The 24,140-nt window shown below is 49.6% G+C and overlaps 2 protein-coding genes across 3 annotated transcripts; one reads left to right on the top strand and one right to left on the bottom strand.

The window, feature by feature from the left end:
* Positions 1-5,816: 5,816 nt before the first annotated feature.
* PRR29 (proline rich 29) lies at positions 5,817-8,924 on the top strand (the record flags this gene model as incomplete). Its single annotated transcript, XM_082860776.1, has 6 exons — positions 5,817-5,876; positions 6,171-6,246; positions 6,428-6,534; positions 8,241-8,470; positions 8,632-8,702; positions 8,896-8,924. 6 exons carry the CDS (start codon positions 5,817-5,819, stop codon positions 8,922-8,924), a joined length of 573 nt encoding a protein of 190 aa, XP_082716902.1.
* Positions 8,925-9,878: 954 nt separating this feature from the next.
* Positions 9,879-23,327, bottom strand: ICAM2 (intercellular adhesion molecule 2). 2 transcript variants are annotated; one of them, XM_082859968.1, is made up of 5 exons: positions 23,244-23,327; positions 14,274-14,378; positions 12,277-12,543; positions 10,815-11,135; positions 9,879-10,142 (listed from the first exon to the last, which is right to left on the bottom strand). In XM_082859968.1, exons 1-5 carry the CDS (start codon positions 23,248-23,250, stop codon positions 9,964-9,966), a joined length of 879 nt encoding a protein of 292 aa, XP_082716094.1. In that variant the 5' UTR covers positions 23,251-23,327; the 3' UTR covers positions 9,879-9,963. The 2 variants fall into 2 exon arrangements, with proteins under 2 accessions (XP_082716094.1, XP_082716095.1); XM_082859969.1 differs by having other exon boundaries at positions 9,879-10,041.
* Between the last annotated feature and the right edge of the window lie 813 nt (positions 23,328-24,140).

The raw sequence follows: 24,140 nt of genomic DNA, 5'->3' as shown, positions 1-24,140 counted from the left end.
GCTCCCATTCACATGCACACAGGGCCACCTATATGTACCTATGGTCACTAGATTTTTATCAAGTAGATGCCTACCTATATACCCACACCCACATCTCACACACACACGCCCATCCCCCCCACACACAGCTGTTCAGCTGTACCACACAGCAGTCTTGAGGGTCATTTCTCCACCACCACTCCCCCACCCCTCTGGCTAGACATCTGTCCCTCAGAGGCACGGGAAGGGGGTGTGGTAGGGGGAGGGAAGAGGTTATTTAGCCCCCCTCCCCCACCTTCCACTCTGGGACTGGGGTGACCCCTAGTGGAGGTCTTGAGAAATGACCCGTCTCTGCTCGCTCACCAGCGCCTGCCCCGGCAGACGAGAGACCCCCTGGGTGAATCCAGAGTAACTGTCCCGCAAAGATTCCCCCAGTCTCCCATACCCATCTCTGCCACCATCTTTTCCGGCAGCCAGAGCTCTGTCTGAGCCGAGCCCCGGGGAGTGGTCACCCTCCATCCTGGGAGTGGGCCCGATGGCGCCTCTCCTCCCAGTAGCTCTCTGTGGATTCAGCCTCAGCATTGTCGAGCCCTTCCTTGTGGGCCAGGCCTGGCTGTGGTCTGAGAAGTTCCTGCTGTGCCCGGACTTCGCCCATCTCCACCCAGTGAATCACTCACACCCTCGGAGGCATGTCTTCTAGACCAAAGCGGGAGCCTTGGTGTTTTCTCTGCAAGGTTCTTTATCCTGCTTTGCTCACTGACCTGACAGACATTTTCCACGTAGTTGTATTGCTAATGTAATCCAGTGTCTGCTGGCCCCTGTCTCTTCTTTGCTTCTTCTGGCATTCAGAGAAAAGCAAACCTTTTATCTCATGTCCTTCCCAAGTTGTCTCCCTAAAGCTGTTCCCCAGGGTCCCCCTCATCACTCCCAGCCCTGCTGCAGCTCCAGTTTGCTTTGCTGCTGGCCACTGTCTGGAATTCCTAGTCAGTGTTCCCTGGATAGCACACGGCTCCCTGTCTGTGGGCACTGGAGGGGAGACGGTGGGATGCAGCTGTCATTCCCAATTATGGCTCTGCCCTTTCAGTCACTGCCTTGCCCCTGCCCAAAGCTCTATGGAATAAGACTTTCTTTAATGAGGAACTGAAGTTATTGAAGGGAAGTACAGTATATGAGGGGGCAGGGCTGCTGCATTTGGTTGTATGAGTTGTGCACTGCACAATTCTGGGCACCAATCCCTTTTGCAGTCATTGTAGATTAGTATATTTAAGATGATAATTTTCTAGCAGGTGGTAGCAAATTATCTAGCGGAAGGGGCTAATTTTTCTAATTTGCACAAGGTGCCATTTGGATTAAGGATGGGAATGATGGGAAAACAAAAGCTGTGTGTTAAATACGACTTTTAACCACAACCCAAGTTGAATGACTATCTCTCTCTTGATAACAATATTCCTCCTTGCTTTGGGGAACTGCTTCCCTACTCCAAATATGTGATTCTGGTGGGGCTCCTGATTACAGGACAGCCACCTTGCCCCAGCCACAGAGATGGACATTGTCACCTAGGTCTGGCCAATCCTCTTGGCCACAGTGGTTGGTCCAAAAGCTGGATATGTGACTCAAGTGGGGCCAATCATAGTCCTTCCTGGGGATTTCTATGTATTGATTCAAAAGAAAGATCATCTCTCTCTCTCTCTGTGGGATTCTCTAAGTTTGTCTAGAGTAACTGAAGTACATCTGAAGGTGCCTGCGGTGTGTCTCTCATGAGTGGAAAAGTCTGTCTGTAGGAAGAGGGAACACCATGCAGAGAGGGGGAGATGAAGGAGAGGGAGAGAAGGATGGAGAAAGACCTGAAGACACCTGAGTCAGTTAAACTATAAATGAACTCCATCACTGTCCTCCCTTCCCCCAAAAGTCCCTTTTCTTTAAGCTGGTTTAGGTTGAATTTTGGTCATCCACAAGCCAAAGAATCCTGCAACATAAAATCACATTTCAGAAAATCTCATCCTGACCCACAGGAATTGGCTTCGTCACACCCTGTCCCAGCCCCACCCGCTGGCCTGAGCAGTCAGTTTCTTCCCTGAGTCATTCAGTCCAGGGTGACTTTCTGGGAGCTTCAGCAAGGAGGGGAGGGTTCTGGACTCCATCCCATAGCTCCATTCTGATGGGGTGGGACCTTGAAACTGGGTCCCCACCACATGGCATCCCATTGGTGTGATCTATGTGTTTATAAGTCCCCAAAGTATCACCAGGGGCCTTTTGGATAAAACCCCACACACACATCTCACAAGGATAACCATGATTTGTAGAAATAGTATAGTCAGAGCCTCCAAGCAGAAAAATGGGATTTCTTTATTGTTATAATTTCAAGGATTCTCCCCACAAACCCAGTTAGTCATGACATGCTGCAAAGCAGTATTTAGCACCTCTCTTTCAACCCTCATATTCTAACTCCTTCCAATTTGTGCCTTTTTAGGAAATGGGTCAAAAAAAAAAGAGACTGCTACTGGGTCGGTCTCTCTCTGCTCAGCACTTCCTCATCTGTACCACACAGACATTTCCCCATGAATTCTTTTTTTTTTTTTTTTTTACTACTTATTTATTTGGCTGTGCTGGCTCTTAGTTGCAGCAAGCAGGATCTTCGTTGTGGCATATGGGATCTTTTAGTTGAATCTTTAGTTATGGCATGCAGGCTCTTAGTTGTGGCATGCGGGCTCTAGTTCCCTGACCAGGGATCGAACCCAGGCTCCCTGCACTGGGAGTGTGGAGTCTTAACCGCTGGACCACCAGGGAAGTCCCTCCCCTTGAATTCTTAGAAGGACCCTTTTCTCTGCATTTCCATCTAAGGAGGAGAGGAGGGAGCCCTTTTTCCCCTTCCTTGGTTTTTAATGCCTGCAAACTCTTCCTTGGAGTGAATTACTTTCATTTACATAACCATTTCCCTATTATGGGACATTGGGTAACGTTCAGCTTTCAACTCTTAAAAGTAACACTGCAACGAACACATACGAGTAGAGGGCTTTCTTTTCCCATGTGTAGTTTATTTCCAGGAATAGATTTACCAAGGCAACAGGGAGGATTTTCGGTACATATTGTTTTGGGACACTAAAACAAACAAACAAAAAACCCAAAACAAAAAACTGAAGATGCAAATGAGTCCCCACTGAGAAGAATGGAAAGAGATTAGGTGGAGTGTTCAACACCCCAAAGAAAACAATAGTAGGCAGGACAAGTAGCCAGAAAGGCACCTCCTCCACTGTTGGACTGAAGTTAGATCTGTAAGCAAAATAGCGCTGCCAGATAAGTGTGTGGTTTTCCCATTATTCAAAGGACAAGTGTTTCAATTTCCTTTGACACCTCTAATTGGGTACCAGAAGCCAGGTAGTTTTTATCTCAACCCTGTCTTCCAAAATACAAGTCAGTCTCATGTAAGGTTAACATGCAATCTTATATCTGAGGTATTGAAATGATCACCTCTTCCTGCCTCTTTCCTACAGCCACCTCCAGCCTGCTCTGAGCTTCCTTTACAGGGAAGGAAGGTGGCCTCTTTGCTGGCCTCCCTTCCTCCAGCTTTGCCTCAGTTTAATCCATGGACCATTATACTCCCAGGCGAATGTACTTCAATGTTGACTTCAGTATTTCACGTCATTGAACACAAATTTATCAGAGAGCTGCTAGAATAGCTTTTCCCAGGAGTTAGCAGCAGCCTGGGCAGCAGAAACGGTGAAAGTGGGAGACTGGTATCTTAAGTTTGGATTCCCCTAAAAGTAGAGCCTGAGACAAGGATTTGGCAGCAAGAAGTTTATTCGGCAGGAGATCCCAGGAAGCACTGTGAAGGTGTGGAGAAGTGGGGAGGCTGGCGGGTATGGGCAGCCCTGACAGCTTCTCTATAATTGCCCCTCTCTCTCCCTCCCTCCCTCCCTCCTTCCCTCTCTTTCTCCCCCACCCCCCACAGATGCACATAAATACATATAATTTTTAAAACAAAAATAAGATCTTACTATGCTTTCTGATTGTTTTGCTTGACTCTCTTGGACATCATTCCACATCAGTAGATCTGTTCTATACCAAAATCGTCAATGGCGGAATAGTATTCCATTGGGAGGACACATCCCATCAGACATTTGTTCTTTCTAATTCTGGTTGACATAAACAAAGATATGACAAGCAAGATAAATCTTTCTAAAATGTGGCTGTGCACACATCGCCCCCTTATTTCTCTCCTGCTCAAAACCCACCAAGAGCTTCCCATTACCCACGTGGCAAAGCCTCACTTCTATAACTTGGCCTTTGAGTCTGTCCTGTGTCTGTCTGGAACTTCCCTCTGCCCAGATCCCCTACCCTAGCCAGGCAGTTTGAGCCACTGGATCTCTACAGGTCCTGTCCATTCCCACATCTGCACCTTTGCTCTGGCTGTGTTCCCAGCCTGGGCTGCCCTCTCCCTCTCACACTGCTTGGCCCCATCCCAAGGATCTCTACCTCCTTCAGAACTCCACCCTTCAGTGACCGGGTTTTCTCTTTTTCATGATCCCTTCTTGTATGGTTTACTCAGAGGGCACTTTGCACAGTCTTGTATCTTTGCTCTCCTTTCAGGGGAGTATTTCACTTCCCAACAACGCTGGAACCAGCGAGGATACACTATTGTGTCTACAGTGCTCAGAAGGGCACCTCACACACACAGGCACCTCCTGGGTCAAAGTCTGCTGATGGTGAGCATAAGGGCTGGTTTCATCTTTCTCCCTGGAATGAGGGTGGAGATGGAAAGACGTGCCTCTGTGTCCTTCACACTCGCTGAGGGCCTGTGACCACAGTGCCCGATCTCAGCTTGATGATGGCTGTCAAGGCCATAAGACCCACGGGGACAGCTAATGCCCACAGTCCCCATCTCCTGGAGACAGGGGTGAAGGTACAAAGGAGGAGGTGGGAATGGTCTTTCTGGCTCTAGACACCAGGACTTCTGGGAAGGGGAGCTGAACAGGAGTGGAGGGTGGGGGAAGGCAACTCTGGGGTGCTAATCCCAGCTTCCTGTCTGGATTTTCGTCGACGGCTGCTCAGGGCCTATCTTAGGATGGTCACAGCTGCCGAAATAGATCTCTCCCTTCACCTGTTCTTAAGCAAAGAAGACCTCGATAACTTCCTGTTGAAAGAGCGCAAGCGCTGGTAATTTTTCCGGGACGAAGGGCACTGATGTTAAACTCCCCAGGCTTTGCCACCTCTTTGGAGCCGTGGCTCCCCTTGGCCAGGAACCGGGGAGCGAACAGGGGCCAGCCTTTTCCGTGAACCTGGTTGGTGTTTCCTTCCTTGGTGGCCTCCAGAAACCACTCTTGGCCCGCAGGACAGCCCTCTGATTCAGAGCGACAGGGAGCAAATCCTTTGCCCTCCTCACTCACCTGCCCCTTGCCCCCAAGCCTGCTCCAACAGAATTCTCTACTCCTAACTCATCACCCTAGTCAGTTGGGCACTGGGCCCCAAAAACCAAGTGTCCGAGTTGGGGCGGGCCTCCCCAGCCACTCACGCATTCACTCAACAAACTCGGCCCCCCAGGCTCCGTGCCGGGGATGCCCAAGGGTGCGAGGTACAGCGAGGGATGAGCCGCGATGCCCAGGCAGCCACGGCGCGGGGGTTTGGAATGTGGACACCTGGGAGAGAGTTGGGCCTCCGGGGGTGGGGGTGAGGGTCCTCGGGACCCGTCGTCCCTAGAGGTGGAGAGAGAAGAGCAGGAGGCGGCGACAAAGGGCGAACGCCCCAGGCACCGGAACGCTGGCGGGACCTGCGCATGCGTAGGAGGAGACTTTGGCGTCGCCCAGTGTCGTCAAGGTAACCCTGATCCGCAGCAGCTGGCCATGGCCTCGGGGACTGGAGGGAGCTGGGGTCATCCCCCAGCACAGACTGCAGCCCCGACGGTGAAGGCTGAGTCGGGGACCAGAGCCTGCCTTTACCTGGAAGGCCTTGGGGGCGGGGTGGAGGGGTGGGCTGACTTGGGGAGCTGTCCCTGGAGGGTCCGAACCCTGGAGGAGTGGGGGTGGGTGAGGAGAGCGACCCCAGCCAGAGAGGAAGAGACTTGACAGGGAGGCCATGGGGACGCGGAGGGGAGAAGCTCCTGCGAGGTTAGGGAAGCGACTCAAAGGCGTGGGGAGCGAGGAGGGGGTCCCCATCCCTTCCCCACCTAGTCTGACTGAGTCTCCCCCTCCCCCCAGCCCTGGGTGACCATTCCGCAGCCCCTCCTGTGGGCCATCCCACCTCCGTCCCGACGGCCGGGCCGCGTGAAGGAAGGTGAGACTCCGGGATCTCCCCACTTTTTACCCCACTCTGCCCGGCACATTCTCTGGGCGTCCTTGCTGCACCCCTCCTTCCCCCGCCCTCCCCCCGAAGCTGGAGTTGGGGAAAAGGCCCTGGGGTCGGGGCAAGAGCAGGGGGGGTTCTGGCGCGGGCCTGCTGAACTCCCGTCCCCTAGACCTGCTGGAACTGATGATGCTGCAGAACGCGCAGATGCACCAGCTGCTTCTGAGTGGCCAGGTGGCAGCGGTGCTCAACCCGGGGCTTGCCTGGTCCGGCCCGCAGGTGCGTGGGCGGGAGGTGGGGGAGTGGGGGTGGGCTACCAGGGCTGCCCACCTGCAGGGCCAGAGGTGGGCATCCATTTAGGGTTCCCCCCACCCTGAGAAAAAGGAGCAGGCAGCAGGGGAGCCAGGAGCCAGCCCTCATCTACCTGGCTAGGTCTGTTCGGCATCTGTTATGTGCCAGGCCCCCGTGTCAGCCTCCATGGAGTGGAGGTAGCGGGTCCCCAAATCCAGACCACTCAGGTCTTGTTTTCAAGGTTTCCCTGCAGTGAATCCCCCATTGGACTGCGGACCCAGGAGGGCAGGCACCATCGTACCCTGGGCCTGCAGCGTGCCTGATACTTATTAGGGGTTCAATTGCTGTTTGTTGAACAAGTGAATGAATAAATGAATGACTATGAATACAAGGCAGCTTTGGCTGTGACGGCCACAAAGTGTGAGGGCCACCTGGTTGGGGCATGAGGAGCTTCTCCTTGGAGGAGCAAGTGGCCTTAGAACCAGCCCTTGAAAGCCAGGCAGGATTCTGATGTTTGGAGGAGGTGAGGAGTGTGTCCACCATCGAGGTGGGCAGGGGCAGAATCAGGAGACAGAATGGAGGAAACCCTGTGTATATGTGGCGGGGGGCGGGGGGGGGTGGAGGGGGAGGGGATGGGTGCATGGGAGGGGAGGAGCTCTAAGGCTGAGCCTTATTCAGCCAGCAGTGGGCAGCCTGAGAGGTCTGGAGGGGTGACAGCCGGGTGGTGAGAGGATGCCTGTCAGCTTGGAGGGAGCGGACAGAGATTCATGGAGGGGCCGGTCAGAGGAGTCGAGGCAGAGGGAGACCCTGAGGAGCTGCTGCCACCCCTTCACCCCCAGGCCGTCAGGGGGCCCTTGGGAGGAGCGCCCTACCTTAACAAGTGGGGCACAATTGGGTCCAGGGACTGGGGCTTGAGACAGGCTGGCACCTGGGACCCTTTGCTGCAGTGCTGCAGTGCTTGCACCTGGACAAACGTCTCTTCGAGCCGCAGAGTACAAAGGAAATGAGACTAAAAATAATGGCACGCATGCGCAGGTGGGGCAATTATGAACAATAAGATACAAAAAGGTCACCAATCAGTTGCCATTTCTGAGGTGCAAAAGTAGGGTACTGAGCATGATTCCTGCACACAGCGCCACCAAGAGGGTCGGCGGACCACCTAAGCCTCCCCTCCAGCCCAACCCGCCAATCAGTCCCTCCCCTCTCCCCATTTAAGGAACCAGCCCACTCTCCTGGGGGAGCGACCGGGGGCACCTCTCTCTTGTTCTCACTCCCTCGTGCAGCGTGAGTCCCAGTGAATTCCCAGCCTGAATTCCTTGGCTGGCTTCTTATCAATTTCTATTGATTAAAGAGTCCAAGAACCCTGTCCGTAACCCCGTATCCTGAGGCCAGGGGCAGCTTGCTGGACTCCTGGCCCCAGCTCTGGAGTCATACCTGGATTCCTCCAGTCCCTGCTTGGCCTTGTTAGCTGGGTGACCTTAGAAAAGTTACTTAACCTCCAAGCCTCAGTTTTTCCCATCCGCAAAATAAGGAATAAATGTCTCCAAAGAGCCTTGCTTGTGTGTAGTAAATGCCCAATAAACAGTAGCTATTTTGTGCTGGGTATCTGGAGAAATAATTTAGAGGAATGGAGGAGTGGCGGCTGGGAGAGCGTGATCCTGTATCATCTCCCCTCCCCTTTGTACAATCCCCAGGTCTACCTGGAGGGTCAACAGGAGGCGGCGTATGAAGAGGAGGAGGAGACCGAAGCCCAGGAGGAGGGGCCTTTGGTGTTCCACCACCACTACCTGCCCTGCCTGATGCCTGCTCTGGGCCCCCTGCTCTCCTGGCCGGCCCCTCTCCTTTCCCCTCCCCTACATCAGCCCTGCTTGCAGCACTTGGCCAGGGTTCAGCACTACCCTTCTACCTCTGGGAAAAGGCGGACGTAAGTGAGGCCAGGGTCTGGGTGCTGCCCGGGCCCTGCTCTGGGGCTGGGCTGGAAGAGCTGGCCAGGGGTCAGGCTGGAGTGGGGAAACTTGTGGGTGAAATTCCAGAGGCTAGCCTGGGGCCTCTGATGGGGCTCTTTCTTTTCTCTCCCCGTCCCAGGAGAGCCGTGCCCCCACCTCCACCCCCCAGCGCCACAGGGACTGTGGGTGTGGATGTACCCCCAGCTTCAGGTAGGGACCAGGTGGGTGGGCAGTGGGGCCCAGGCCTGGCGGTGGATCAAAAGGCCAGGAAGGCCATGCGCCCTGTGGGGCTGAGGGCCCCTACTGTCATGGCCGCAGACAACCGGCCTATCCCGTTCCAGTTTCCTCCTTGGGCTCCACTGAGGCAGGAGGGAGTCACGATGAGGGTGCTGTCTCCCCCCAGACTACTATGATGCCGAGAGCCTACCGTGAGGACAGACGTCAGCCCCAGGACCCATGCCAGCTTCATCGCAGGGCTGGAAATAGCCCTGGAGCCCCTGTGTGCCCCGCTAGTGCTTTTCTAACCCTGAACCTACGCCTGGCAGCCCTTCTTACCCCCTCAGCCCCAACTAGGCCCTCTCCCCGAGGTCAGTCAGTCCCCTCTCTACCCCACGGAGACCTTGAACCAGCCTGATCTCTGCTTCAGGGTGAGAGCCCCTTAGAGCAGTGTCCAGGCCCTGGCGGTCACATAACAGCCCAACCCTGTCCCAATGATTGCTGCCTGGGCTGGCAGAGGCCTGGGAACCAGAGCCCTCCCTCGACCTCCACTCCCTCACCCCCCACCCCGGGGATGGCCAGCACTGCGGCGTCTCGGGTTGGCCCAATAACCGAGCAGGAGGTAAGAGGCGAGGACAGCTTTTGTTGTCTGTGGCTCTCTGCAGGCCCAGAGTGATGGGGGAGGCCTGGCTGAGGAGATCCTGAAGCGGAGCCCTTGGGGCCCCCACGCTTACCCCTGGAAGCTGGCTCTGTTGACAGAAAGGAAAGGTCAGAGCCATGCCCTGCTCCGACACAGAGGGCCTGCGGTCCCAGAGGGCCACGTGGGAACAGAGTGTCTCTCTGCCCCTCTAGGCCATGGTGCATCTCCCCACCCACCCTCAGTAGGAATGAGTCGCTCAGTGTCCGATGAGGGTGGGCGTCTGGTGCCTGGGCTGGTCAGCATGGGGGTGCCCCAGGGCCTGGACTCCCCGGGGCTCTGGAAGTCCCCCGTGAAGGAGAGGGTGGAGGGAGGCTGAGGGGACATTTGGAGACCGAAGTCCGGCTGGGCCTGGTGGCTCCCTTCCTGACCACTCCCAGGAGGAGACACTGAGGCACAGGGTTAAGTCCAGGTGTTTGTATTCAGACTAGGAAAGGGAGGGTCCCTGACGTCCTCTGCTGCTTGTTGTGGTCCTTCAGCCAGGGCTGAACCACAGCCCTAAGGAGCCATGCTGAGTCCCAGTGGCCGCCGTGCTGGTGGCCATGCCGCTCACGTAGGCTATGCCCGGTAGGCCCACCTCAGCCTCCTCCAAGCGGCTTGCACCCTGTAGGTACCTGTCCGCCTCTGGTGCCACTGCTGCCCAAAGACAAAGCACAGCAGGACAGATGTCACAAACAAGAAGAGCAGCACTGACACGACCGTGATGATGGCCACCACCTGGTTGTCTTGTGCGGGCTCTGGGGAGGGAGAGGGCAGTGGTCTTAGAAGTCCTCTGGCCCCAGGTACCAGGGCCAGAGGGGGAGCAGAGGTCCATCCATCACCCCCCCACCCCTCGTCCTTCTGCAGTCACCCTGTGTTGCAGAGGTGAGTGGCAACTGGTATGTCAACTAGAGGAAAGGGGGGCCGGGGTCCAGGCCACCAGCTGGGCCTCTGTGAGACCGTGAGGGCGGATGTCCCCCTGCCGCCAGCTCCTGGCACCAGCACGTGGTTGCTGGACACCACCGCCTGGACAGTGGCGTGGTCCAGGCCGAGCCCCTCCTTGGGCAGAGCTGAGGGAGCTTCTACCAAACTCTCAGAAGACAGAGAACATCTAGGTCATCTAGAGTCACAGAACAGCAGGGCTCCAGGGGATCTTAAGGGTCAGTCAGGCTACACTTGTCATTGCAGAGAGGGGCCAAGGCCAGAGAGAGGAGCTTGACTTGGTTAAGGTCACCCAGCTTGTTAATGGCCAAGCAGCTAGCTGGGGTCCAAGCTGGCAACTTGGAGAGAGCTCCAGGGAACTCCTGGGATCAAGTTCCTGGGTGCCTCCCCCTGAGCTGGCAGAGAGTGGGGCAGAGGTGTTTTCCTCCCACGAGGGGCTGAAAGTGAACGCCCTCTCCTTCCCTCCTCCTCCGGGGGCTCCCCCTCACCATAGACGTCGAGCGCCTGGGGATCTGAGACGCTGTGAATGAGGTCCCCGCCGCGAGAGCGCAGGTCCATCTCGGCCCGGCAGGAGAAGTTGTGGCGGTCGTCTTCCCGGTGAGCCATGGTGTTGTGGGTGACCATGGCCTCTTGGGGGGAAAGTGTTGTCCCCACAAAGGTCTGGCTGTATACGATCTCACTGCCATGGAGCAGGGTGACAGTGAGACCTTCGAGGGGTGCCACAGAGGGCACCCTGCACTGGATGGTGAACGATCTCCCTACAGCCACTAAAGTGGGCCATAACTTCAGCAGCACTTGCTTTGGAGGGTCTGAAGGAAAGAAGGAAGCAAGGTCTGGTCAGGATGGGGGTGCAGTTCCAGCAGGCTCCACCCAGCCAGGACCATCCCCGTCACCACAGTGTTCTCAGGAAGTGGGCTGGGGCCTGGCTGCTCTAAAGTGTAAAAAGAGGAAGGAGAAAGCAGTTCAGGGTGAAGGTGTACTGGGTGGTTGTTTTATGGACATGAATTCTGGAATGGACAAGAATGGAGGTAGCCTGGTGTCTACAAAGAAAAGGTCCAGAATCTGTACAGTCAACTAGAAAGATATAAAAGTTTTGGACCTGTCTCCATCCTCTCCAAAAATTAAATACAAATTTCAAAAATTAAATGGTTGGACAATTATGCTGAGAGAGACTTAGAAGGGAGTACTCATTGGAACTGGATCATGAGCTGTGAGATTCTTCACTTCAGAGGTGGAGGCCGGAGTCAGACCTGCCTTGGTTCTTAGGATCGGGCTCTGAGCTACCTCTAGCCCTTAGCTATTAAACTCGGTGGTACCCTGGGTTCCTTTTTGAACTAGAATGCCTTGCCCCCATTACCCCAGGATAATATGTTAGGTATAGGACATCTTTCTATTCATCTGATCCACTGATGACAGTTTCGAGCGATACCCTTGGTGCCAAGCTGTTGAGAGAATCCCAGTCTCTCCAGGGTCTCCATGGCCTCTGGGCAGGTGTGTGTGTGATGGTCACACATTTGCCAAGGGCCCTCAGGGGGAGATAAAACCACGCCTCAGCCTTCTCTCCGGGAGGCCAGTGGGCTACTGCAGAGTGTACCAGCCCTCCTGATGGGGCCCCCACTGCTTGTCATGGGGCGCAGGGTGTCCTGGTGATGGGGTGCTACCAAGCTAGGAGGAGACTGTAGCACGGCATGGGAAACAGCTTTTAGATTTGTCTAAACCTTGCTTGAATTGTCCTCCTCTGAGCAAACCTCAAAACCAGGGTTGCCAACAGGCTCAAGGAGACCAGGGGAGGGTGTGAGAAGATTCTGAGCCCATGGACTGGGTCCAGGAGCCCAGGGAAGTGGGGGCCATAACGAGAGCACCCAGCAGCAGTAACAGAGCAGCTCTGCATGTGTTCGGTAGACACAGGCTCTGGCCTAGGGGAGCAGGGCCCCGCGGTGCCACACTCACGGAACACACTGATGTTCAGGCTCTTGGACTCCTGCTTCCCGGAGCAAGTGAAATGGCAAATGACATCTGTGTCCTGGGAGATGTTGAAGACCTCATACAGCTTCCACTGATCCTGTTCCGCCAGGAGAGTCTTGTGTAGGGTGGTCTCCAGACCACCGGTGTTGGGCTGGGTACAGGTGGTACTACAGTTAATCACCTGAGACTCCCCGGACTCCACCATCAGCTGCTCTGGCCACATGCGTACCTCGAACGCCTCCTCGCCAGACCCTGGAAGACCAGAAACACTAGGCAGGAGAAGTCCCTGCTGCCCTGCCCAGTGGAGCTGCCCGCAGCGGGCAGTCTGATAAGGGGTAGAGGTCCCCTCTGCTCCTCTCCCCTTGTTCAGACCTTATCGCCTTGGGTCTAGACCACAGAGACTGTGACCCCCCTGCAGCTGTCTCCCTGCCTCTGGTTGCTGTTCCTCCAGCTCGTCGCCTCCAGATTAGTCTTTCTCATGCACATCTTCTATCTCCATGGAGAGGGATCTTATTCGACCTACGAGGCCCAGCCCAAATGTCCCCTCCTTCACGAAGGCCTCTCTGAAATGGAGGTGGACTGTGTCCTCTGAGCCCCCATGGCCATGGGTTCGACTCTTCCCTCCCTCCTTTCCTCTCTTCTTTGCAATCCTTTTTGAACACCGGCTGTGTGCCAGGCACTGTTCTAGGCTCTGGGGATCCAGCAGGGACCAAAGCAGACCAAACCCTGCCCTTGCGGCGGTCACATTGCAGCGAAGGAGACAGACAATAATAGACAAGTGAACTAGCCAGCTTGTCAGTTGGTGGTAAATGCCTAGGAAAGGAAATAGGGAGTGGGGTGGGGTTGCCGTGTTAAATAGTGTAGTCAGCACAGGCCTCACGGAAACACCGACATTTGAGCAAAGAATGAAGGAGGTCGGGGTGGTGGTGGTGGGGAGCCCAGCAGGCAGGTATCTGTGGGGGGAGGGAACCGCCAGCGCAGAGACCCTGGGTGGGGAGGAGACCAGATGGCTGGAGCTCAGCGAGGAGGAAGGAGGGGGAGGCGAGGTCAGGAAGGTAATGGGACCACCTTGCAAATGACTCATATTCATGCTGGCTCTCCCTTGGACATTCTGGAGCTTCTAGAAGGCAAGGCCCAGATTTCGCATATTTCCCTTTGTGCTCAGCACAATACCCTGTGTGTGGCACAGAGCCAAGAAATGTTTCAGGCACGAAGCATTTCAGGCCTTCGGCGCTCGCCTCCCACTCGGTGAAGACCAGAAGGTCCTTGATCCCAGCCAGCTGGGCCCGTCCTGTGTCCTGTGCTCCTGCCACACCCGTAGACCCCCCACTTAGCCCTCAGCTAGTGGCATATAATGAAGGGGCAAAAGAGGGGCTTTGCAGGGAGAGAGAGCTGGATTTGAAACCTGAGTTTGCCAGGTACCAGCTGTGTGGCCTTGGGCAAAGTGCTTTCTCTCTCTGAGCCCCAGTTTCTCCATCTGTCAAATGGGCTAGTAATCCCTTTCCTGCAGGGTGGTCGTGAAAGCACCTGGCAGGTTGTCCAAAACAGAGTGCTCAGCCCACGGAGGCATTTTCCTTCACGGTCCCCTGGACCTCCTGGAAGGGGCTTCGTTTTCGCTTTCATGGTCGCCACAAGGTGATGCCCTCTGCTGCCCTCTGCTGACCCCTGGGCCACCACTGAAGACTAGCTGGGGCGTGCCCTCACCTGCCCTTGAACCCCAGCCTCCCTTCACCTCTCCATTTAGTCTCCACAGCCTGCCACATCCACACACCATGAAGTTATGGGGTCTGGTTCCCAAAAGGCCAGGACCCCTACCCGCTGCCCAGGGTCATGGGGAAGCCAGGCTGGCACAGCATCCTGTACCCATGGCGGACAGCCTCTGTGTTCAAAGCCTCAGCGACTTCAGGACCGGGACCCCCTTCCCTGCCTGAAGGGGAGGGGGTCCTGGCTGGCACGCGCCCCGTCAGGAACCCCAGGCTCACCTGTGCAGCAGAGCAGGGCGAGGAAGGCCGAGAGCAGTCCCCAGCCACCAAAAGGGGACATCTCGAGTGGCGTCCACGGGCTCCCAGGGAACAGCCGAGAACCGCCTGGAGAGAGATGGAGGGCGCAGGTCAGGGAGTGGTGGCCTGGAGCCGCAGCCGGAACCCCCAGCCTTCTGTGAGCTGATGACCACATTTCCTCTCGTTATCTGAGTGGTCTTGGGGAGGCCACGTGGAAGGCTGGCTCCCAGGGTCCCAGGTCTCTAAGAAGCCAAGCAGAGGAAGCTGGGAAGCAGCTGATAAGCCAGGCAGATGGGGGGAGCGCCGGGGGCACACGTGTGTGTGAGTGATGTGTGTGCACACGGGATTCCCGTGCGCTGTGTGTACACACAGGACAGCGCTGCCTACAAGCCTCAGATCTGGGGAGCCCCAAATCCCACAGGACACACTGTGGGAGTCCCCTCTGCGTAGGGATTTTCCAAGTTGGAAATAGGGTTTAGGAGGCAATAGCTGGATGTTTACCTCCTTCCTCTGCCCCCTACCCTCCCCTGCTCTTAGATTTCTGGTGATACACACTGTCCCTGGGCACTTTCTTCTCTTTTTTTTCTCAGCTAAACGTGATTTCAGATTACTAAGAGAAGGAGGAAGGAAAAGGAAACTAGCATTTAATTGACACCTATTCTTTTCTAGGGACTAAGTTAAGGTTTTAATACATTATCTCATTTAATTATCACACCAAGTCTACACATTTTGATTGTGCATCTGAGGAACTTGGGGCTCAGGTGAATTAGGTGACAGAACTGAGGTGAGAATTTAGGAATGATGAGTAGTTGGTTGGATGATCAGTGGTTGTCAGGGATTAAAGGGAGGGAGGGATGAACAGGCAGAGCACAGAGGATTTTTAGGACAGGGAAACTACTCTGTATGATACTACAGTGGTGCATGTGTGTCATTATACATTTGTCCAAACCCATAGAATGTACAACACCAAGAGTGAACCCTAATGTAAACTATGGACTGTGGGCGATAATGATGTGTCCATGCAGGTTCATCAGTCATAACAAATGTCCCACTCTGGTGGGGGGGTGGGGGGGTGTTGGTAATGGGGGAGGCTGTGCGTGCGTGGGGACAGGAGGTTTGTGGGAAATCTCTACCTTCCCCTAAGTTTTGCTGTGAACCTAAAACTGCTCTTAGGAAAAAAAAAGTCTCCAAAAAAAAAAAAAAAAAAAAAAAGCAGCTCAAACACACTACCTTGAAGGCAACCTTCTGGGTTAGAGTTCTTACTGACTATGGATTGCTGTTGAAAATGCAGGCTCTTAAACTCAGTTCTTAGCAGGGTTTAGTGGAAGTCATGTACTCAGTCATGCCTAAATTCTCATCTCAGATTCGATTTTTAAAATATTTAAACAGAAAACCCAGTTCCACATTGTTTACAAGACACATGTAATGATTAAGAGTATGGAATGGTTGAAAGTCAAAGAATGGAAAAAGATATACCAGGCAAAAGCTAACCAAAAGAAAGCCAGAAAAGGTCTATTCGTATCAGACAAAGAGGACTTTTAAGACAAAAATATTGATATTTATTAGGGATAGAGTGAGTACCTAGATTAAAGGGTCAATTCATCAGGAAATTATAATAGTTCTAAACTTGTAAGCACTTAGTTTGAAGGAACTACAAAGAGATAAAACCATCATCACAGCAAGAAATTTTAATACAATGTCTCTCAATTATGAATAATGAAGCGGACAAAAAAATCAGTAAATGAATGGAAGAGCTGAAACATACAGTGTAAAAGCTTGATCTGCACCTATAGAGAATACAAATTCATCAAAAAGACAAGTTTTAAGACCCTTATATATTTGGTAATTTAAAAACATACTCATCCATGGGTCAAAGAAAAAATCATAAATGACACATTTTAAAATTCTTAGATTTGAGTGATAATGAAAATATCATAGATTATAATTAGTTGGATGCATCAAAAGTGGTACTTAAAGGGAAATTTATAATCTTGAATGCTTGTGTTAGAAAAGTGTATGAAATAAGTATCCAATTTAAGTAAGAAGTCAAGAAGTTATAAAAAGAACAACAAAGTAAACCCAAAAGTAAACTCAGAAGAGAATAATAAAGAACAGAAATCAATAAAATAGAAAACAAAGATATGGTAGACAGGATCAATAAAACCAAAAGTTAGTGCCTTGAAAAAACCAGTAGAACAGGCAAATCTCTGCTGGAATTTACTTATAAACAAAGGAAAGCACAAATAAACATTATTAGGAATAAAAATAACTACATAACTACAAGATTAAAAAGAAGACTATACAAATGAACAATCTAACCTTACACCTAAAGGAACTAGAAAAAGAAGAACAAAACCCAAAGTTAGTAGAAGGTAAGAAATAATAAAGATCAGAGTAGAAATAAATGAAATAGAGACTAAAAGCAAACAAACAAAAAACAATAGGAAAGATCAGTGAAACTAAGAGCTGGTTCTTCAAAAAGATAAACAAAATTGATAAACCTTTAGCCAAACTCATCAGAACCAAAAGAGAAGTTACAAAAACACCTCAGACATAAAAAGGGTCATAAAAGATTACTGTGAACAATTATAAACCAATACAATGGACAACCTAGAAGAAATGGATAAATTCCTAGAAACGTTCAATCTCCCAAGACTGAATCAGGAAGAAATAGAAAATATGAACAGACTTATTACCAGTAATGTAACTGAACCAGTAATAATAATTTTTAAAATCCCAATAAACAAAACCATAAAATTCCTAGAAGAAAACATAGGCGGCATGCTCTTTGGCATTGGTCTTAGCAATAATTTTTGGATATGTCTCCTCAGGCAAGGGAAGCAAAAATAAACAAATACGTCAAATTAAAAAGCTTTTGCACAATGAAGGAAACTATCAACAAAACAAAAAGGCAGCCTGCTAAATGGGAGAAGATATTTGCAGATGTTATATCCAATTAGGGGTTAATAGACAAAATATACAAAGAATCATACAACTCAACATAAAAAAAAAAAACCCCTATTAAAAAATGGGCAGAGGGGACTTTCCTGGTGGTCCAGTTGTTGAGACTCCACACTCCCAATGCAGGGGGCCCAGGTTCAATCCCTGATCAGGGAACTAGATCCCACATGCCACAACTAAAGATCCTGCATACCGCAACTATGACCTGGCGCAACCAAATTAATTAATTAATTTAAAAAAAAAACGGGCAGAGAACCTGAAGAGACATTTTTCCAAAGAAGATATACAGATGGCCAACAGACATGAAAAGATGCCCAACATCACTAATCATCAGGGAAATGCAAATCAAAAACACAATGAGATATCACCTCACACCTGTCAGAATGGCTGTCATCAAAAAGAAAACAAATAAAAAGCGTTGGCAAGGATGTGGAGAAAAGGGAACTCTTGTGTACTGTTGGTGGTGTTCACTGATAGATGCATGGATAAAGATGTGGTTGGTATATCTATACAATGGAGTATTATTCAGCCATAAAAAATGAAATCTTGCCATTAGTGACAACATAGATGGATCTAGAGGGTATTATGCTAAATGAAGTGAGTCAGACAGAGAAAGACAAATACTGTATGATCTCACTTATATGTGGAATCTGAAAAAAAACCAAATGGGAATTCCCTGGCAGTCCAGTGGTTAGGGTTCTGAGCTTTCACTGCCGAGGGTGTGGGTTCAGTCCCTGGTCGGGAAACTAAGACCCTGCAAGCTGCGTGGCATGGCAAATAAAAAACAAAAATTACATCAACATAATAAAGGCCATATATGACAAACCCACAGCAAGCATCATACTCAATGGTGAAAAACTGAAAGCATTTCCACTAGGATCAGGAACAAGACAAGGACGTCCACTCTTGCAACTCTTATTCAACATAGTTTTGGAAGTCCTAGCCACAGCAATCAGAGAAGAAAAGAAATAAAAGGAATACAAATTGGAAAAGAAGAAGTAAAACTGTCACTCTTTGCTGATGACATGATACTATACATAGAAAATCCTAAAGATGCCACCAGAAAACTACTAGAACTAATCAATGAGTTTGGTAAGGTTGCAGGATACAAAATTAATGAACAGAAATCTCTGGCATTCCTATACACCAACAACGAAATATCAGAAAGAGAAATTAAGGAAACACTCCCATTTACCATTGCAACAAAAAGAATAAAATACCTAGGAATAAACTTGCCTAAGGAGGCGAAACACTTATACTCAGAAAACTATAAAACACTGATGAAAGAAATCAAAGATGACATAAACAGATGAAGAAATATACCATGTTCTTGGATTGGAAGAATCAATATTGTGAAAATGACTATACTACACAAAGCAATCTACAGATTCAATGCAATCCCTTTCAAACTACCAATGGCATTCTTCACAGAATTAGAACAAAAAATCTTAAAATTTGTATGGCAACACAAAAGACCCTGAATAGCAAAAACAATCTTGAGAAAGAAAAACGGAGTTGGAGGAATCGGACTCCCTGGCTCCAAACTATACCACAAAGCTACAGTAATCAAGACAGCATGGTACTGGCACAAAAACAGAAATATAGATCAGTGGTACAGGATAGAATGCCCAGAGATAAACCCACACACCTATGGGCACCTAATTTACGACAAAGGAGGCAAAAACATACAATGGAGAAAAGACAGCCTCTTCAATAAGTGGTGCTGGGAAAACTGCACAGCTACATGTAAAAGAATGAAATTAGAACACTACTTAACACTCTACACAAAAATAAACTCCAAATGGATTAAAGACTTAAATGTAAGACCAGACACTGTAAAACTTTTAAAGGAAAACATAGGAAAGACACTCTTTGACATAAACCACAAGATCTTTTTTGACCCACCTTCTAGAGGAACAGAAATCAAAACAAAAATAAACAAATGGGACTTAATTAAACTTAAAAAGTTTTGCTTTTAAGCAAAAAGCAAAGGAAACCATAAACAAGACAAAAAGACAACCCTCAGAATAGGAGAAAATATTTGCAAATGAAACAACAGACAAAGGATTCATCTCCAAAATATACAAACAGCTCATAGAGCTCAATATAAAAAGCACAAACAATCCAGTTAAAAAATGGGCAGAAGGGCTTCCCTGGTGGCGCAGTGGTTGAGGGTCCGCGTGCCGATGCAGGGAACGCGGGTTCGTGCCCCGGTCTGGGAAGATCCCACGTGCCGCGGAGTGGCTGGGCCCATGAGCCATGGCCGCTGAGCCTGAACGTCTGGAGCCTGTGCTCCGCAACAGGAGAGGCCACAGCAGTGAGAAGCCTGCGTACCGCAAAAAAAAAAAAAAAAAAAAAAAAATGGGCAGAAGACCTAAATAGACATTTCACTAAGGAAGACATTCAGATGGCCAAGAGGCACAGGAAAAGATGCTCTACATCACTAATTATTAGAGCAATGCAAATCAAAACTACAATGAGGTATCACCTCACGCCGGTCAGAATGGCCATTATCAAAAAAGCTAGAAACAATAAATACTGGAAAGGGTGGGGTGAAAAGGGAACCCTCCTACACTGTTGGTGGGAATGTAAATTGATACAACCACTATGCAAAACAGTATGGAGGTTCCTTAAAAAACTTAAAATAGAACTATCATATGACCCAGCAATCCCACTGCTGGGTATATAACCTGAGAAAACCATAATTCAGAAAGAGACATGCACCACAGTGTTCATTGCAGCATTATTTACAATAGCCAGAACATGGAACCAACCTAGATGTCCATCAACAGATGAATGGATGAAGAAGACGTGGCACATATATACAATGGAATATTACTCAGCCATACAAAGAAACGAAATTGAGTTATTGGTAGTGAGGTGGATGGACCTAGAGTCTGTCATACAGAGTGAAGTAAGTCAGAAGGAGAAAAACAAATACCGTATGGTAGTGCATATATATGGAATCTAAAAAAATGGTACTGATGAACCTAGTTGCAGGGCAGGAATAAAGAGGTAGACATAGAGAATGGACTTGATGACATGGGGTGGGAGGGCGAAGCTGGGGTGAAGTGAGAGTAGCATCGACATATATACGCTACTGAATATAAAATAGTTGGCTGGTGGGAAGCAGCAGCATAGCACAAGGAGATCAGCTTGGTGCTCTGCGACCATCTGGAGGGGTGGGATAGGGAGGATGGGAGGGAGGCTCAAGAGGGAGGGGATATGGGGACATGTGTATGCATATGGCTGATTCACTTCATTGTGCAACAGAAACTAACACGGTATTGTGAAGCAATTATACTCCAATAAAGGTCTATTAAAAAATTAAAAAATAAAATAAAAAACAAAACAAATAAAACCAAACAAAAAACAGGCTCATAGATACAGAGAACAAATGGGTGGTTACCAGAGAGAAAGGGGTGGAGAGGGGTACAAAATAGGCGAATGGGATTAAGAGGTACAAAACTCCAGTTACAAAATGAGCCACAGGGATGTAACACACACTATAAGGAATATGGCCAATAATATTGTAATAACTCCATATGGGGACAGATGATTAACAGACTTATCGTGATTATTTCATAATGTATGCAAATGCCAAACCACTACGTAGAACACCTGAAGCTTACATAATATTGTACATTATACTTCAATTTAAAAAATTAAAATAATGTTATAATTCAAAAAAGAAGAAGCCTATACAAATTCATAGAAACAGGGCTTCCCTGGTGGCGCAGTGGTTGAGAGTCCGCCTGCCGATGCAGGGGACACGGGTTCGTGCCCTGGTCCAGGAAGATGCCACATGCCGTGGAGCGGCTGGGCCCGTGAGCCATGGCCGTTGAGCCTGCACGTCCGGAGCCTGTGCTCCGCAACGGAAGAGGCCCCACCGTACCACAAAAAAAAAAAAAAAAAAAAAAAAAAAAAAAAATTCATAGAAACAAAGTAGAACTGTGGTTGCCAGGGCCTGGGGGCAGGGGGAAATGGTGAGTTGTTTGTTTAATGGGTATAGAGTTTCAGTTTTGCAAGATAAAAAGTTTTCGAGATTTGTTGCAAAACAGTGTAAATGTAACACAACCATCTTTAAAACAGTACATTTAAAACCAGTTAAATGGTGAATTTTATGTTATGTGTATTTTACCATAATTGAAAATTTTATTAATACAACATTATAAATCAACTATACTTCAATAAAGTTAAAATTAAAAAGACTATAAATCATTTATGTCCAGAAATATGAAACAAAGTAGACCAAATCTTAGAAAAAACAGAACTTACCTAACTTGATTTAAGAAGAAATAAGAAGCCTGAATGGTTCTACAGCTATTAAAGAAATTAAATCCATGCCACAGCTAGAGGAAGCCCGCACACCACAAAGTAGAGCCCGCGAGCCACAACGAAAGATCCCACGTGCCGCAACGCATGCCGCAACTAAGCCCCGATGCAGCCAAATAAATAAGTAAATAAATAAATATTCTTTTAAAAAAAGATGAAATCTTGCCATTTGTGACAACACGGATGGACCTTGGGGGCATTACGCTAAGTGAAATAAGTCAGATGGAAAAAGACAAATACCATATGATTTAATTCATATGTAGAATATTAAAAACAAACTAAAAACAAAATTAAATCCATAATTTGAAATCTTCCCACAAAGGAAATACCAAGTCTAGATAGTGTTCCAGAAGTTTAAGTAGAGATAATTCTAATTTTATAAAAACTCTTTCTGAGAATGCAAATCGCAGGAACACACTCTTAACTCTTTCTATGAGGCCAGTGTAACCTTAATACCAAAATGAGACAAGAATAGGATGAAAAAGGAAAATTAGAAGCCAGTCTCACTCATGAATATAAATGCAACAGTAAGAAAAATACAAACAAACCAAATCTAGCAGTATATTAAAAATACTAGACATCATGTCCAAGTTGGGCTTATCTCAGCTATGCAAAGGTAGTCTAACAACAGAAGAGAAATCTACATATGTCATTTATTATTGTTGGTAATAGTAAACTTCGGTGCTCTATGTCACATTACTTCTGCCCTCCTCTGACATCCACTGTATTTACAGCACATAATTTCCTGCAAGCTTAGACTCACCTTATGCTCCAGTGTCTCACCTCAAGCTTATATCATGTTGCTTTTTGCGTTTTGCCTCAGGGTCTTCTTCAAGGGCTTTAGGAGTCGCTTATCTGCTTGCTAGTGTTTCCCTGAAGCATAGGAAGAGTTAAGTTCTCTAAGATGAAACCCTTTCATCCCTAAGATGAAACAGGAGCTGGTGGATACAGGCTCCAGTCTCCTTCTTTTGGGGAAGGCAATTCTGGGAAGCATCCTGTAGACTTATCAGAGGTCCCCACAGATTTGAACTTCCTTTGCCTACAGCTGCAACAGCAATTATGCATCGTTAATTGGCTTTTTCTCCTTCGCTCCCTGCTTCCTGGCATCACCTCTCAAATAACCTACCCGAACTGAAGTCCTTGTTCCAGGCTCTATTTTTGAAGGAGCCCAAACTAAAAACTTACATTAATAGATTTAAGAAGAAAAAAAACTATGATCATCTTAGTAGATCTAGAAAAAAAAATGATGATATTCAACATCTTTCATGATAAAAGCTCTTAGCAAACTAGAAGGAAGCTTCCTGGATGGCCTGGGCCCACGTGGCCCATGGCAGGGAGGCAGCCCCATGCCTCTAAGTTGGTTGTGTGGTTGACAGAGCAGGGGAGGGAAGAGAAAGGACAAAAACAGGAAACAACCGTGAAAACCATAGGCCGACAATGGACTGAGAGAGACGCAGACGTGAGCTCCAGCAGGGACCGTCTGGCCGCAGGGAGCTCTGTGCGTCTCCAGCCCCTGGGCTTGAGGGAGGCCGGGGAGGGGTGGGGAGGCCCAGGGAGGGGAAAGGACAAGAACTCAAGTCTTGATTGACAGTCCATCCCAAGCTCTTTCCACTCTGCCACGAGGGAAACGAGGAGGAGCAAGGAATGTGAACTTACCTGTCATCTGCTAAAGGGCGTGGCTGCGATGGGGAAGAGGGGTGGCCAGGGGTCCAGCTTCCAGATGCCGCTTGTGGCAGGGCTGCCACCCGTTCAGCAAGTATAATGAGGCTTTGGCCCAAACTCCCCTCTCAGGAGTCACGTGCTTCCTGTCCCAGCTGTGACTCCAGACTAACCTCACTTTCAGTCCGTTACCTCTTGTTTTAAACTCTGTTAAAATATACACCCTGTAAAATTGACCATTTTAACCATCTTTAGTGTCCAGCTCTGTGGCATTAAGTCCAACCACACTGCTGTGCAGCTATCACCACCACCACCCCTCTCCAGAACCGCCGTCCCTCACCTTCATCCCGAACTGAAACCCCTCTCTTTTCAGCACTGACTCCCCCTCCCTCCAGCCCCTGGCAGCCACTGTTCTACTTTCTGTTTCTCAGCTGGACTGCTCTAGGGACCTCACACGAGTGGAATCACACGGTATTTGTCTTTTTGTGACTGGCTTATTTCACTGGGCATGATGTCCTCAAGGCTCATCCATGTCATAGCATGTGTTAGAATTTTCTTCCTGGGGGCTTCCCTGGTGGCGCAGTGGTTAAGAATCTGCCTGCCAGTGCAGGGGACACGGGTTCGAGCCCTGGTCCGGGAAGATCCCACATGCCGCGGAGCAGCTAAGCCCGTGCGCCACAACTACTGAGCTTGCGCTCTAGAGCCCGCGAGCCACGACTACTGACGCCTGTGTGCCTAGAGCCTGTGCTCCGCAACAAGAGAAGCCACTGCAGTGAGAAGCCCGCACACCACAACGAACAGTAGCCCCCGCTCATCGCAACTAGAGAAAGCCCGCGTGCAGCAACGAAGACCCAACGCAGCCAAAAATAAATACATTTATGAAAAAAAAAATTT

Source organism: Leucopleurus acutus, assembly GCF_964270905.1.
Source record: "Leucopleurus acutus genome assembly, chromosome: 19".
NCBI lineage: Eukaryota > Metazoa > Chordata > Mammalia > Artiodactyla > Delphinidae > Leucopleurus > Leucopleurus acutus.
Note: the sequence above shows the minus strand (reverse complement) of the source record. Positions and strands in the feature narration are given on the sequence as shown.